Source organism: Haliotis cracherodii, unplaced genomic scaffold (genome assembly GCF_022045235.1).
Source record: "Haliotis cracherodii isolate W230 unplaced genomic scaffold, xgHalCrac1.p SCAF_17, whole genome shotgun sequence".
In the NCBI taxonomy this organism is placed as follows: domain Eukaryota; kingdom Metazoa; phylum Mollusca; class Gastropoda; order Lepetellida; family Haliotidae; genus Haliotis; species Haliotis cracherodii.
In genome coordinates, this window is record NW_027266272.1 from 19,017,918 (window position 1) to 19,032,243 (window position 14,326).

The following is a 14,326-nucleotide window of genomic DNA, read 5'->3' on the forward strand; positions in this document are numbered from 1 at the left end:
ATGAAGTTAGGATTTTCATTTCGCCATGGCAGAAAATTGTCCCCACGTGCAAGTGAAATTTTTCACTAAGCAACCAACGTACGTGTTTTATTCGGTTGTTACTGATTGATAATGGTTCTTTAAAACGTTATTTGTTGTATGATTAATTTCTGTCTTGTTCTTTCAAGTATTGAAGAAACTATCTTGAAAAGGATAGCACAGACTCCAACAAAATGTGATCGAAAGTCTTTGCACAAATGTTTGTCGATAGTTTGTTATGAATATTGCATTGTAGATATAGCAGTGTTTTATGAATATCATGTGATCTCATATGGGGAAAATGTCCGTCCGTTATCCCCTCCTATGATTATAGACAACAAAAAGCGTTCTTGTCCTGGTTGGGTGTAAAGAAAGCAAGCCGAAAACAATGTCTCTGAAAACATGGAAATTGGGCCGATAGGCGGGGTAAAAGTTCCGAATAGCTTGCTTTCATAACTTGAAAAATCTGACAATGATAAATCATAATTGTTGCAATCATTTATGTCTAAAACATGATTCATGTTGATCGATATTCTGACCGGTGCAGAAATAGTAATATTTTGACTAGTTCTCAAACAGATAATCATGCTGATCTGCCAATAGCGGCTTGTCCAGATTGGAAGGCCTCCTGTCCAGAATTGTGTGTGCACAGTAAAATTCAGCTGGCGTACTACAATCTGTGGTCATCTTTGTTGAAATTGGGTTTTGACTGGACATTCAAGTTGCTGTACAGACAAATCAGTCAATTATCATTTGTTTGTTTGTTGTTTAATGCCTCAGTCAGCAATATTCCAGCTGTATGACAGCAGTCTGTACATAATCGAGTCTGGACCAGACAATCCAGTGATTAATATCATGAACATTATTCCATGCAATTGGGATCGATGCTTGAATCAACCAAGTCAGTGAGCCTGACCACCCGATCACGTTAGTTGCCTCTTATGACAAGCATAGTCGCCTAGTTGATTATGAACACATTGCATACCTTGGATTAGTGATCAGTTATCAATAATGCTATCAAAACTATTAATGATGAAGATTTAACACTTGCCATAGACTAGCAAGTTTATTACAATATGAATTTGCACTATAATGAGATCAACAATTGTTTTTTACAAGGTATTCAGTCTAAATTGTGTTGTAGATACATTTTTTTCGGTTCTTGTAGTTTCAACTTATCCTCCGATAAATAAAATGCCTTGTTCCACAGTCCAAACATTTCTGTTTGGGCAAAGTGTAATTCGCCATGGTATTTCATCAATATTTGTTCTGTTCATTTTTATTTTTTAGATATTCAGTTCCAGACAGCCCGTTTTCTGTGCCTGCTAATGTTGGTATCACAGAACTGAGTTCTCTAATCAATGGACTCCTAAATGGTTTGTTTTATGTTCATAAGTTCTTCGAAATCAACTGTCAAAAAGATCACTGACACATGAAGTTCTACTAATATCCAAACTGTGTTATGTTTATCAATTGTTATATAACATTAACATGTTAATCTTACAAATTTGACTTTCGAAATTTAGTGTCAAAGTCAATTTCTTGCTATTTGTAGTGTAAAACCTCTCGTCCTTGAAAACTGTTCTAATTAGTAACTTTAGTGTCAAAGTCAATTTCTTGCTATTTGTAGTGTAAAACCTCTCGTCCTTGAAAACTGTTCTAATTAGTAACTTTAGTGTCAAAGTCAATTTCTTGCTATTTGTAGTGTAAAACCTTTCGTCCTTGAAAACTGTTCTAATTAGTAACTTTCAAACACTGAAAGAGACATGTTAGTTCATGGACACTTTAACATTACTTGGCCATGTGTCTGGTCCCTGAGAGTGTCATTTCCAACCACCTGTGTCAGACTTATATTATTTTCCATATGTTTTAAACCAAGGGCAGGTAGCTCTAACCAATGTGCTTAATCAGTGTTAATAAGCAGTCTGTTATGGTTAGAAGTAACTTAGAACTATCAAATTATAAACAATCTTTGTGTTCTCATTGTGAAATATTGTCTTTATTTTCAGAAGAAGATAGTGAGGGTGGAGTGGATTTTGATTTCCTCATTGATGGAGAGTTCCTCCGTGTGACTCTGGATGTATACTTGGAGCAAAAAGGAGTTTCAACAGTAAATAGAAAAAGAGACTCATTATCATACTAATGCTTATCACTGCTTGCCACATATTGATTGGTTAAATGTTATCATGTATAGATTATTTATTTTAACAATTTTTAGAAATATGTTCCATTCTTTGAGAATAACAATAGCATACTGGTATATATAACAATTTAATGCTACTGGCATGTCAAACCCAAGTTAGGAGCCATTGGCTGACTGGTAGATAACAGTCTTACACAATATTCAATATAGAACTAAGAATAGTTGTGAAAATATATCACCTCGTTTATAATTCTACAGTATGAGAGTAGATGATGCCAACCTTCTAGAAATAACCCCCAGTTTCTCTGTTCCAGGAAGATGTGTTGGACATTGAGTATGTGGAGCGTCAAGCGGCGCCTAAACCAGAGAACTCACTTCTCCATGACGACTGGGTCAGTTGTCTCCAGGCCAACACTTGCTAGTAAGACTAATAATACGGCTGTTTATATTGCGCTATATTTCCATGCCATACAGAGGCATGCACAAAGGGCAGCATTATTATTACCCCGGTCAGTGTATCAGTGTGCACTCGTTTTTCATTCTCAGCTTCCTGAAGAGAATACAACCCAAGACGCCTGTGAGGCGCTAGAAGTTACTATCTCATCCTACTTGGTACCCATTCACTGCTGGTTGAACAGAAGCACATTTTGAACAAGGAGACACCACATGTGCTACATGTAGACACTGTTACCTTGCTTCAGTCTCCCGCTTAGAGGGGCGGTCGGGTAGCCTAGTGGTTAAAGCGTTCGCTTGTCACGCCGAAGACTTGGGTTCGGTTCCCGACATGGGTACAATGTGTGAAGCCCATTTCTGGTGTCCCCCGCCGTGATATTGCTAGAATATTGCTGAAAGGGGCGTAAAACCATACTCACTCACTGACTCACTCCTGTTTAGAACAAGCAAGTAACTAGTCAGGTGCCAGTTATATTGCAGTGTTGACAACAGAACCTGTTTCTAATTGCAAGACTGGTACTCATAGAGATGTACTGTATATATTTATATGATAGTTCATCTCTTGACTGTTTGTGCCTTAACAATGTTAAGGACTTGAATCATGTTCTGAAAATAAGTTTGAAACTTGTTCGTTGGGATGGTATGATTTAACATGGAAGGAATTAGTAATGTGATTAATTTAGTGTCTCGGACAAGATAACACAGGTCTTTGAAAGGCATTTAGAAGTGATGCACGTAAGGAAGAGACTTTATGGATGTCAACTTCTTTATTATTAGGAACTTGACGTCCTTATAGATATTATGAGGAACAAGATCCAGGGCAGAATAGGTCGTCATAAACCCATTCTAGCTGTAAAAGGTGACTATGCTTGTCGTAAGAGGCGATTAACGGGATCGGGTGGTCAGGCTCGCTGGCTTGGTTGATGCATGTCAACGATCCCAATTGCATGGATCGATGTTCATGATATCCATCACTGGATTGTCTGGTCCAGACTAGATTATTGACAGACCGCTGTCATATAGCTGGAATATTGCTGAGCTCGGTGTTAAACAACAAATAAACAAAATATTATGAGGAACACAACATTTCGGACTATATGATTACTCCTTCATCAGGTGAATGGTCATAAGTTTACACGTGTTCTTTCTCAGTGTTCTGTTTTTTTTGTGGGTTTTTTTATTCTTTCTTCTTGTATAACCATTGAGACTTAATATATTATTCCAATAATAATTCAGGTAAGCTTCAGAGTATTGTGGCCAGTGTTTGAAATAAAAGAATTGCCAGGCTGCCATCAGGGCCCACAGAAAGCTGCTGGCGCTGACACTCTTCGGAGCCTCACCGCCTCCGTGGTCTTGTGGTAGAGCGTCCGCCCGGAGAGCGAAAGGTCCAGGGTTCGATCCCGGGCCGCGTCATACGTAAAGACATTAAAAGATTGTACTTGTTGTTACCCTGTCTGGCGCTCGGCATTAAGGGGCTAAAACAAGGACTGGTCGGCTCGGAGTCGGTATACTGTGTCTGAGTGGGGTATTCATGTTAAACTGAGGCATGGTATCTCAGTGAGCTAGCACTATAAATCGGCATCAGTCCGGACTAGTACAAGCAGCCACACACACACATACACGTGCATGCACATCGCTATATAAGTGCAATAATCTTGGACGCGACGTTAAACCCAATTTCACCTCACCTCTTCGGAGCCTCATTAAAAAAATCCCTGCAGCTTATTGTGACAATAAATAAATCGACACGTAAATGTACTGCAGGCCAGAAAGACCCATACAAAATGGAAACTAAGGGCCCAACACGAAATCTACCTGCCACGGGCCTACGGGCAGGCGCTTATTTCGAGCACTGATTGTGGCTCTTCAAAGCTTCAGTACCATTTTTCTATTTGCAGCATATTGTCAGGCTGCTATGACAACACAGCCCGATTGTGGTCCTCCAGTGGAGATTCGCTGATGACCATTCCTGGCCATACGGCGCCAGTCAAATGTGTCGCTTGGATGAAAGAAGGTTGGTGCCTCACATTTTTGACAAGCGTCTTTGTTGTTCCAGGTTAGATTAGACCCCAGCAACGTATGCTGGTCATCAGAAGGTCTGGCTGTTGGAGTTTATTATATAGACAGTCAGTAAGACTGGGAGCGCAACTTTATATGCTTAAGAAATCCCAAGAGAATACTGGGTTAGAATGGGTCCACTGTACTTACTTACTGTACATACAAGGTGACAAAATCGTGATTTGTTGATTACCTGTTATCATACCTGAAAGTGCATATCTTTGCTCATAATATCAATCACTGGATTGTGTGGTTTACACTCAATTATTTACAGGCAGCTGTGAAAAAGCTGGAATGGTTCAGTGTTCGACAACAAACAAATACAAACATGACAATCAGATTAGATGTTCCTGGGAAGCTTTGCCACTAGCAGCTTATAGTTTTGGCTGTGTTATCTCCAGTATGTCTTGTTTTGTTTGTTGTTTAATACAACACTCAGCAATATTCCAGCTATATGGCGGCCCCTTGTAAATGATCAAATCTGCACCATCCAATCCAGTGATTGACATCATGAACATCAATCTACGCAATTGGGATACAATGACATGCCTCAACCAAGACCTTCACAAGACTTGTATAATGGATCTCAAACATGTATCTGGTAGTAGGTTTCTACAACAGGGCATATTAAGAACAATCTTTTTAAATTTTGTTTTATCAAGCATCATCTGAATACTATATAATGATACAGTGATCCCTCGCTACAGCGCTACCTTTAGGGTCCAAATAATTGCTGAGCGTTATAAACAATCCGCAGTTTAACTGAGGTGGAGTCGTAGGGGGAAGATGACGAACACATAACACCATCCTAACACCATCTACGATGCATGTTTCAGAGTTTAATAAAAGATTAGAATAGTAGTGTTAAAAAAAGATTTATCGAGTGTTGTGTGCTTTAAAAAAACACATCATATCCTTTCATCGAATTCAGGTGAACAAACAGTTATAATAAACTTGGTCAATTAAAACCGTGCGCTATAACCAAGTTAGCGCTATTTTGAAGGGCGCTATAGCGAGGGAACACTGTATAGGAATAATAAAAATGCTCAAGAGGAAGGAAATCTGCCAACATTTGCAACATAATTTGATTTATTTCAGACGATGACACAAGCAGTTTTGTGACTGGGTCACATGACCAGACGTTGTTGGTTTGGGTGTGGCAGCGGGAGAGGAATGAGGTGGACTGCGTGTGTACGTGTCGTGGTCACGCGGGGAGTGTGGACTGTGTTGCAGTCAATCAAACACAAGACAAAGTGAGATCATCATATACACAGCGTGTTCTCAGTTCATAGAAAGGCGACTATGCTTGTCGTAAAAGGCGACTATGCTTGTCGTAAAAGGCGACTTTGCTTGTCGTAAAGGGTAACTATGCTTGTCGTAAAGGGCGACTAACAGGATTGGGTGGTCAGGCTCGCTGACTTGGTTGATGCATGTCATCGATCCCAATTGCATGGATCAATGCTCATGATATCAATCACTGGATTGTCTGGTCCAGACTCGATTATTTACAGACTGCCGTCATATAGCTGGAATATTGCTGAGTGCGGCATTAAACAACAAACAATCAATCAACAATTCATAGAATTCATGTTTGCCAAACAATGAATTGCTCAACTTAGATGCCTTCTTATGTATTTATGAAGTACAGCTTTGCATTTTAAGTGCTCTAGGCAGGGGATGCTTATAATATTCAAACCAGCCAGGCACAGCCAATGGATCTACAGTCAGGTCTCCTCCTTGTGATCAACTACTTAAACTGTACATGACTCTCAAGCTCTTCACAGCGATAGCCCATTTGCGGAGCTCTCTATGCTATCGCTGCAACCAGTCAAAGCTCCCCACTGTGATAGGTGGCCACAACAGTGCTTGGAGTTGAACTCTGACTGACCGTCATGTTTACACACAAGTAATAACTGCTGTGACACTAGATATTCTTACCCCAGCTTAATTATTTTCTTTGTTTGTCAATTTGAGATTTATTTCATTTCAACTATCATGTAATTGGTATAGTAAAAACACAGGGGGATTTTTCGTTAGTCTGCAATCTCAAACTAATCGGCTTAAACAAACAAAAAGGAAAATTCATTTGGGAAATCTGGACAGTTGTAGACCTTTTAAAAAGTCAAATTTGATGGCATTCCCAAAGACATAAACAAAAATATAAATGTGACTACATTTGGAGTTGAAGGGCAAATTTCAAGAATCTTGTAATGGCCGCCTCCACACTGATAGCAGTGATGTTACCGAGAGTGTAACGGAGGTGTCACGCGCTGGGAAGGAGCTTGCATGACTCTGTGACTCCCAGTAACCATACAGGGATTTATCTAGACCAATCTCATTAAAATCAGATCTTAGTTCTCACTACCGCTAAACAAAGACCTTTTATCCGACCTTTTATCCGACCAATCAGAGTGTCGCTTTCTAGATTATGAAAGTGACAGTCGGAATTTGATTTCTAATCATGCAACCTCGAAAACTTTAACACTGGGTATTCTGCACGATAGTTACGGGCTTAACGACTGAATCCATACAATCGAGACCATCTATTAGCCATTACAGAATGTTCTTTTTTTCAGGTTTCAAATTCTTAATCGAAAATTTGTCAAAATATGTTTCAAAGCGAAATCGGCAATTTGAAATTAGTGCTGTAAAGCACAAGAAAGCTGCCATCTGATTGGCTAATGTCGACTTCCATTGGTCGGTCAAAGTTCGTGCAAGGTCGTTCTGATGTGACCCCTAATGGGATGTCCTCAGATCTTTGTTTAGCGGTAGCGAGAACTAAGATCTGATTTTAATGAGATTGTATCTAGACTTGCTCAGAGGCAGCAATTTGGCCCCAGGTCTGCAGCAAATGTCAATTACAAATCCCAAATTGGAATTTGAAGTTTTCTAATTCCTGTTAATAAAACCACATGTGATGATTGTTATGACGATGTAGAGGTGACTTGTAACTTAATGGTAACTGGAGTCAGAAACGATAAAAAGAAGAGGCACTTTGTCTGATATCCGAGTTAAATCCCGGCCATATGTGTTAGTCAGGTCAGTGTTTCTGTAAATAACAGTGAATGTGTGATCAGTTGATTGGTTCCCACACAATCTGGCTGAAATAATATGTGGAATGATATGACTGCGCTAGTGAAATGGATGTTATAAACGAAATCATAGATTTAATCAAAACATTTATCAAAAAATATTGGACAAAATGGTGTACCTAAAAACAGATTTGTTGACATCTCTGGTACCTGCAGCACTGTTTTCACTTTGGAAAGAAGAGTGAAAACACAGTGAATGCATGTAGTCAGGGGTCCGGAAAATTTAAAATCCAAATCGGACATTTGCATTAAGGCCACGCCCTCTTCAAATAAAGTATTTTTGTACGACTTTTCACACACATTACAAGTTGTTGCGTACAGTGAGTGTTCCCTCGTTATTGCGCGCTTCGGTTAAAGCGCGTGGTAAAGCATAGCTCCAAAAATACATGATGTACTATAGGTATACTTTTGAGCTTAGTCAGGGCACTAATAAGATGAAGATTGTTTGAAGATCGGTCCAGAAGTTGGTCAGTGGGAACGTAATGGAGCTGTGTGATTATTATGGTGAAAACGGTATTCGGGACAATCCCTGTGGAGATTCCAGGGCCCACTTGCACAAAGTGATCTTAGTGTTAAGGTGATCATAACTCCCATACTTTAACATAGGGTGACAATATTCTTAGTGCTAAGATGATCATAACTCCCATACTTTAACATAGGGTTACAATAATCTTAGCGCTAAGATGATCATAACTCCAATACTTTAACATAGGGTGACAATAATCTTAGCGCTAAGATGATCATAACTCCCATACTTTAACATAGGGTTACAATAATCTTAGCGCTAAGATGATCATAACTCCCATACTTTAACATAGGGTGACAATATTCTTAGTGCTAAGATGATCATAACTCCCATACTTTAACATAGGGTTACAATAATCTTAGCGCTAAGATGATCATAACTCCCATACTTTAACATAGGGTGACAATAATCTTAGTGCTAAGATGATCATAACTCCCATACTTTAACATAGGGTGACAATAATCTTAGCGCTAAGATGATCATAACTCCCATACTTTAACATAGGGTTACAATAATCTAAGCGCTAAGATGATCATAACTCCCATACTTTAACATAGGGTTACAATAATCTTAGCGCTAAGATGATCATAACTCCCATACTTTAACATAGGGTGACAATAATCTTAGTGCTAAGATGATCATAACTCCCATACTTTAACATAGGGTTACAATAATCTTAGCGCTAAGATGGCTTGTGCAAGTGGGCCCTGGGAAGTATAGGTCCCCAGTGTCCTATGGTTGTGGGAAGAATCGACTAAAAAGATTCTGGTGGTAAGGCTCTGTTACTTGGCTGGTGGTGTGTCTTTGTCGTCCCGAGAGTGTGGGTCGATGTTCATGCTTTCAAGTCACAGGTTTGTCTGGTCACAGTCATCATGGTGACGGGCGACAACTTAAATACTGCTGACCGCGTCAATTAACACTTACTCAGTCATGGTTAAACCAACACAGCTGACACAAGGTCACGTAGAAGCTGATGAGTCTTTGTCTTCTTTTCTTCAGTTCTGTACCGGATCCTGGGATAAGATGTTGAAACTCTGGTCTGCAGGTCAGTTTGTTTATCACTTTTTTTTAAATGACTTTTAAAAAAAAATAGTTTGTTTCAGAAAATACTTCCCAAAAATATTTTTTTGACTCAGCTTTTTTCTGAAAATAATATTCAGACATTGTTTGTCCCCAGGGTTAGACAGAGACACAGACGTTTCAGACGATGATGGCACAGAGTCCGCCTCAAAGAGGAAGAAAACGGCTGAAACAAAAGTTCATTCACGAGTAAGTTCATGGTGCTAGGTTTCTCTGTGAATGTCTGGCGTAGTTTTCAACAATAATACTCTTTGCATTCATTGGGTTTGACACCCGTGAAGATTTGGGATAGAATAGGTCTTCAGCAACAAGATTTGTTGGACACAACATGTTTTGTACAGCTACAAGTCTCTGTTTTGGCAGGTCCCGATGTTGACATTGTCAGGGCACAGTGAGGGCGTGTCGGCCATCGTGTGGCTCAACTCACAGGAAGTGTGCACTGCATCATGGGACCACACCATCAGGATCTGGGATCTGCAGGAAGCCAAGCAGTCGGCAACATTGGTACGTGTTTGTTGATGTGTTGCGTTAGTGAGTGGTATTTAGTGTTGTAGTCAGCATCATTAGTATGCGTTATTTGATATGTTGAGTGGGTGTTATTTAGTGCTGTTTTCGGCAACAACATTGGAACGCTTTTGTTGACGTGTTGAGTGAGTGAGTGAGTGAGTGAGTGAGTAAGTGAGTGTTTAGTGCTGGATTCAGCAATACTCCAGCTCTTTGGGATCACCGCTTTTGCTCGCACAATCAGCGCTCTGCTTTGCCCAGCAGGTCTCAAAGCTCTCATTCACCCGATTGTCATTCCGGATAGGCTGATGGCTCTCATGTGGAACATGCCCATGTTTCTAGTGATTGTTCAGATTCAGCTGACCGCTCCTCGGGTCGGTCCCACACTGATGATGAGACCGCCTCCATGGTCTAATGGTAGAGCGTCTGTCCGGAGAGCGGAAGGTCCGGGGTTCGATCCCCAGCCGCGTCATACCAAAAGACGTTAAAAGATGGTACTTGTTGTTAACCTGTCTGGCACTCGGCATTATGGGGCTAAAACAAGGACTGGTCGGCTCGGAGTCAGTGCACTGTGTCTGAGTGGGGTATTCATGTTATACTGTGCCATGGTATCTCAGTGAGATAGCACTATAAATCGGCATCAGTTCGGCCTAGTACAAGCAGCCACACACATACATACACGTGCATGCACGTTGCTATATAAGTGCAATAATCTTGGACGTGACGTTAAACCCCATTTCACCTCACCTCACCTCACCTCACCTCACCTCACCTCACCTCACCTCACCTCACCTCACCTCACCTCACCTCACCCACACTGATGACCAGATTACTGTGAATGGGACTCCACTTGTTTTGGTTCTTATGGGGGCGGTCGGGTAGCCTGGTGGTTAAAGAGTTCGCTCGTCACGCCGAAGACCCGGGTTCGATTCCCGACATGGGTACAATGTGTGAAGCCCATTTCTGGTGTCCCCTGCCGTGATATTGCTGGAATATTGCTAAAAGCGGCGTAAAACCATACTCACTCAATATTCATGATAAACTGCAATTTTTTCATTTAGTTCATGTTAAATCAAGTAAATAGACTGGTGAACAATGGCATAAATTCCACGTAAAAGATCAACATTGTTAAATAACATTCAATTGAAAAGAAAGTTAAAGCAAGCATGTTTTTTTATGATTTAAGAATGGGTTTGGTATAAAAGTACACGGATTCAAACTACCTGGGATTAAAAAATATGTCCAGAGATGACCTCTGCCCAAAGAGTGGAAGGTCAGTCCTTGTTAAACTGCATTACTCTGGTCTTGAACAAATACAGACAGACAGACAGACAGACAGACTGCTGTGAGATTGCCAGTTTCTGTTCACAGCATCCAAACAAAGTCATTCATTTTACACTCTAAGTCAACCTCATGTTTGTTTCAGCAAGGATCCAAGGTGTTCTTTGATGTCTCCTACTCCCCACTTAGTCAGACACTGGTAGCAGCATCAGCAGACAGACACGTCAGATTGTATGATCCACGGTCCAAAGGTGGGTAGCATCAGCAGATAGACATGTTTGATTGTATGATCCATGGTCCAAACATAGGTAGCAGCATTAGCTGACAGACATATTTGATTGTATGATCCATGGTCCAAAGGTGGGTAGCAGCATTAGCAGACAGACATGTTTGATTGTATGATCCATGGTCCAAAGGTGGGTAGCAGCATTAGCAGACAGACATGTTTGATTGTATGATCCATGGTCCAAAGGTGGGTAGCAGCATTAGCAGACAGACATGTTTGATTGTATGATCCATGGTCCAAAGGTGGGTAGCAGCATTAGCAGACAGACATGTTTGATTGTATGATCCATGGTCCAAAGGTGGGTAGCAGCATTAGCAGACAGACATGTTTGATTGTATGATCCATGATCCAAAGGTGGGTAGCAGCATTAGCAGACAGACATGTTTGATTGTATGATCCATGATCCAAAGGTGGGTAGCAGCATCAGCAGACAGACATGTTTGATTGTATGATCCATGATCCAAAGGTGGGTAGCAGCATCAGCAGACAGACATGTTTGATTGTATGATCCATGGTCCAAAGGTGCGTAGCAGCATTAGCAGACAGACATGTTTGATTGTATGATCCATGATCCAAAGGTGGGTAGCAGCATCAGCAGACAGACATGTTTGATTGTATGATCCATGGTCCAAAGGTGCGTAGCAGCATTAGCAGACAGACATGTTTGATTGTATGATCTACAGTCCAAAGGTGGGTAGCAGCATCAGCAGACAGACATGTTCGATTGTACGATCCACAGTCCAAAGGTGGGTAGCAGCATCAGCAGACAGACATGTTTGATTGTATGATCTACAGTCCAAAGGTGGGTAGCAGCATTAGCAGACAGACATGTTTGATTGTATGATCCACAGTCCAAAGGTGGGTAGCAGCATTAGCAGACAGACATGTTTGATTGTATGATCCACAGTCCAAAGGTGGGTAGCAGCATCAGCAGACAGACATGTTTGATTGTATGATCCATGGTCCAAAGGTGTGTAGCAGCATTAGCAGACAGACATGTTTGATTGTATGATCCATGGTCCAAAGGTGCGTAGCAGCATCAGCAGACAGACATGTTTGATTGTATGATCTACAGTCCAAAGGTGGGTAGCAGCATTAGCAGACAGACATGTTTGATTGTATGATCCACAGTCCAAAGGTGGGTAGCAGCATCAGCAGACAGACATGTTTGATTGTATGATCTACAGTCCAAAGGTGGGTAGCAGCATTAGCAGACAGACATGTTTGATTGTATGATCTACAGTCCAAAGGTGGGTAGCAGCATTAGCAGACAGACATGTTTGATTGTATGATCTACAGTCCAAAGGTGCGTAGCAGCATCAGCAGACAGACATGTTTGATTGTATGATCCATGGTCCAAAGGTGCGTAGCAGCATCAGCAGACAGACATGTTTGATTGTATGATCTACAGTCCAAAGGTGGGTAGCAGCATCAGCAGACAGACATGTTTGATTGTACGATCCATGGTCCAAAGGTGGGTAGCAGCATTAGCAGACAGACATGTTTGATTGTATGATCTACAGTCCAAAGGTGGGTAGCAGCATCAGCAGACAGACATGTTTGATTGTATAATCCATGGTCCAAAGGTGGGTAGCAGCATTAGCAGACAGACATGTTTGATTGTATGATCCATGATCCAAAGGTGGGTAGCAGCATCAGCAGACAGACATGTTTGATTGTATGATCTACAGTCCAAAGGTGGGTAGCAGCATTAGCAGACAGACATGTTTGATTGTATGATCCATGATCCAAAGGTGGGTAGCAGCATTAGCAGACAGACATGTTTGATTGTACGATCCACGGTCCAAAGGTGGGTAGCAGCATTAGCAGACAGACATGTTTGATTGTATGATCCATGATCCAAAGGTGGGTAGCAGCATTAGCAGACAGACATGTTTGATTGTATGATCTATGATCCAAAGGTGCGTAGCAGCATCAGCAGACAGACATGTTTGATTGTATGATCCATGATCCAAAGGTGGGTAGCAGCATCAGCAGACAGACATGTTTGATTGTATGATCCATGGTCCAAAGGTGCGTAGCAGCATTAGCAGACAGACATGTTTGATTGTATGATCTACAGTCCAAAGGTGGGTAGCAGCATCAGCAGACAGACATGTTCGATTGTACGATCCACAGTCCAAAGGTGGGTAGCAGCATCAGCAGACAGACATGTTTGATTGTATGATCTACAGTCCAAAGGTTGGTAGCAGCATTAGCAGACAGACATGTTTGATTGTATGATCCATGATCCAAAGGTGGGTAGCAGCATTAGCAGACAGACATGTTCGATTGTACGATCTACAGTCCAAAGGTGGGTAGCAGCATTAGCAGACAGACATGTTTGATTGTATGATCCACAGTCCAAAGGTGGGTAGCAGCATCAGCAGACAGACATGTTTGATTGTACGATCCACAGTCCAAAGGTTGGTAGCAGCATCAGCAGACAGACATGTTTGATTGTATGATCCACAGTCCAAAGGTGGGTAGCAGCATCAGCAGACAGACATGTTTGATTGTATGATCCATGATCCAAAGGTGGGTAGCAGCATTAGCAGACAGACATGTTTGATTGTATGATCTATGATCCAAAGGTGCGTAGCAGCATCAGCAGACAGACATGTTTGATTGTATGATCCATGATCCAAAGGTGGGTAGCAGCATCAGCAGACAGACATGTTTGATTGTATGATCCATGGTCCAAAGGTGCGTAGCAGCATTAGCAGACAGACATGTTTGATTGTATGATCTACAGTCCAAAGGTGGGTAGCAGCATCAGCAGACAGACATGTTCGATTGTACGATCCACAGTCCAAAGGTGGGTAGCAGCATCAGCAGACAGACATGTTTGATTGTATGATCTACAGTCCAAAGGTGGGTAGCAG

General features: G+C 41.3%; 1 protein-coding gene across 1 annotated transcript in view; it reads left to right on the forward strand.

Moving 5' to 3' along the window:
- The window catches only part of LOC139464489 (ribosome biogenesis protein wdr12-like), a 31,446-nt gene continuing 17,120 nt past the window's right edge, over window positions 1-14,326 (forward strand). Inside the window, exons 1-10 of the mRNA XM_071246015.1 lie at window positions 1-78; window positions 1,309-1,394; window positions 2,028-2,128; window positions 2,476-2,582; window positions 4,513-4,628; window positions 5,771-5,925; window positions 9,290-9,335; window positions 9,468-9,559; window positions 9,734-9,874; window positions 11,301-11,406. Coding sequence (XP_071102116.1) covers window positions 26-78; window positions 1,309-1,394; window positions 2,028-2,128; window positions 2,476-2,582; window positions 4,513-4,628; window positions 5,771-5,925; window positions 9,290-9,335; window positions 9,468-9,559; window positions 9,734-9,874; window positions 11,301-11,406 — 1,003 coding nt within the window. The 5' untranslated portion in view covers window positions 1-25. The remainder of the gene's footprint in view (window positions 79-1,308; window positions 1,395-2,027; window positions 2,129-2,475; window positions 2,583-4,512; window positions 4,629-5,770; window positions 5,926-9,289; window positions 9,336-9,467; window positions 9,560-9,733; window positions 9,875-11,300; window positions 11,407-14,326) is intronic.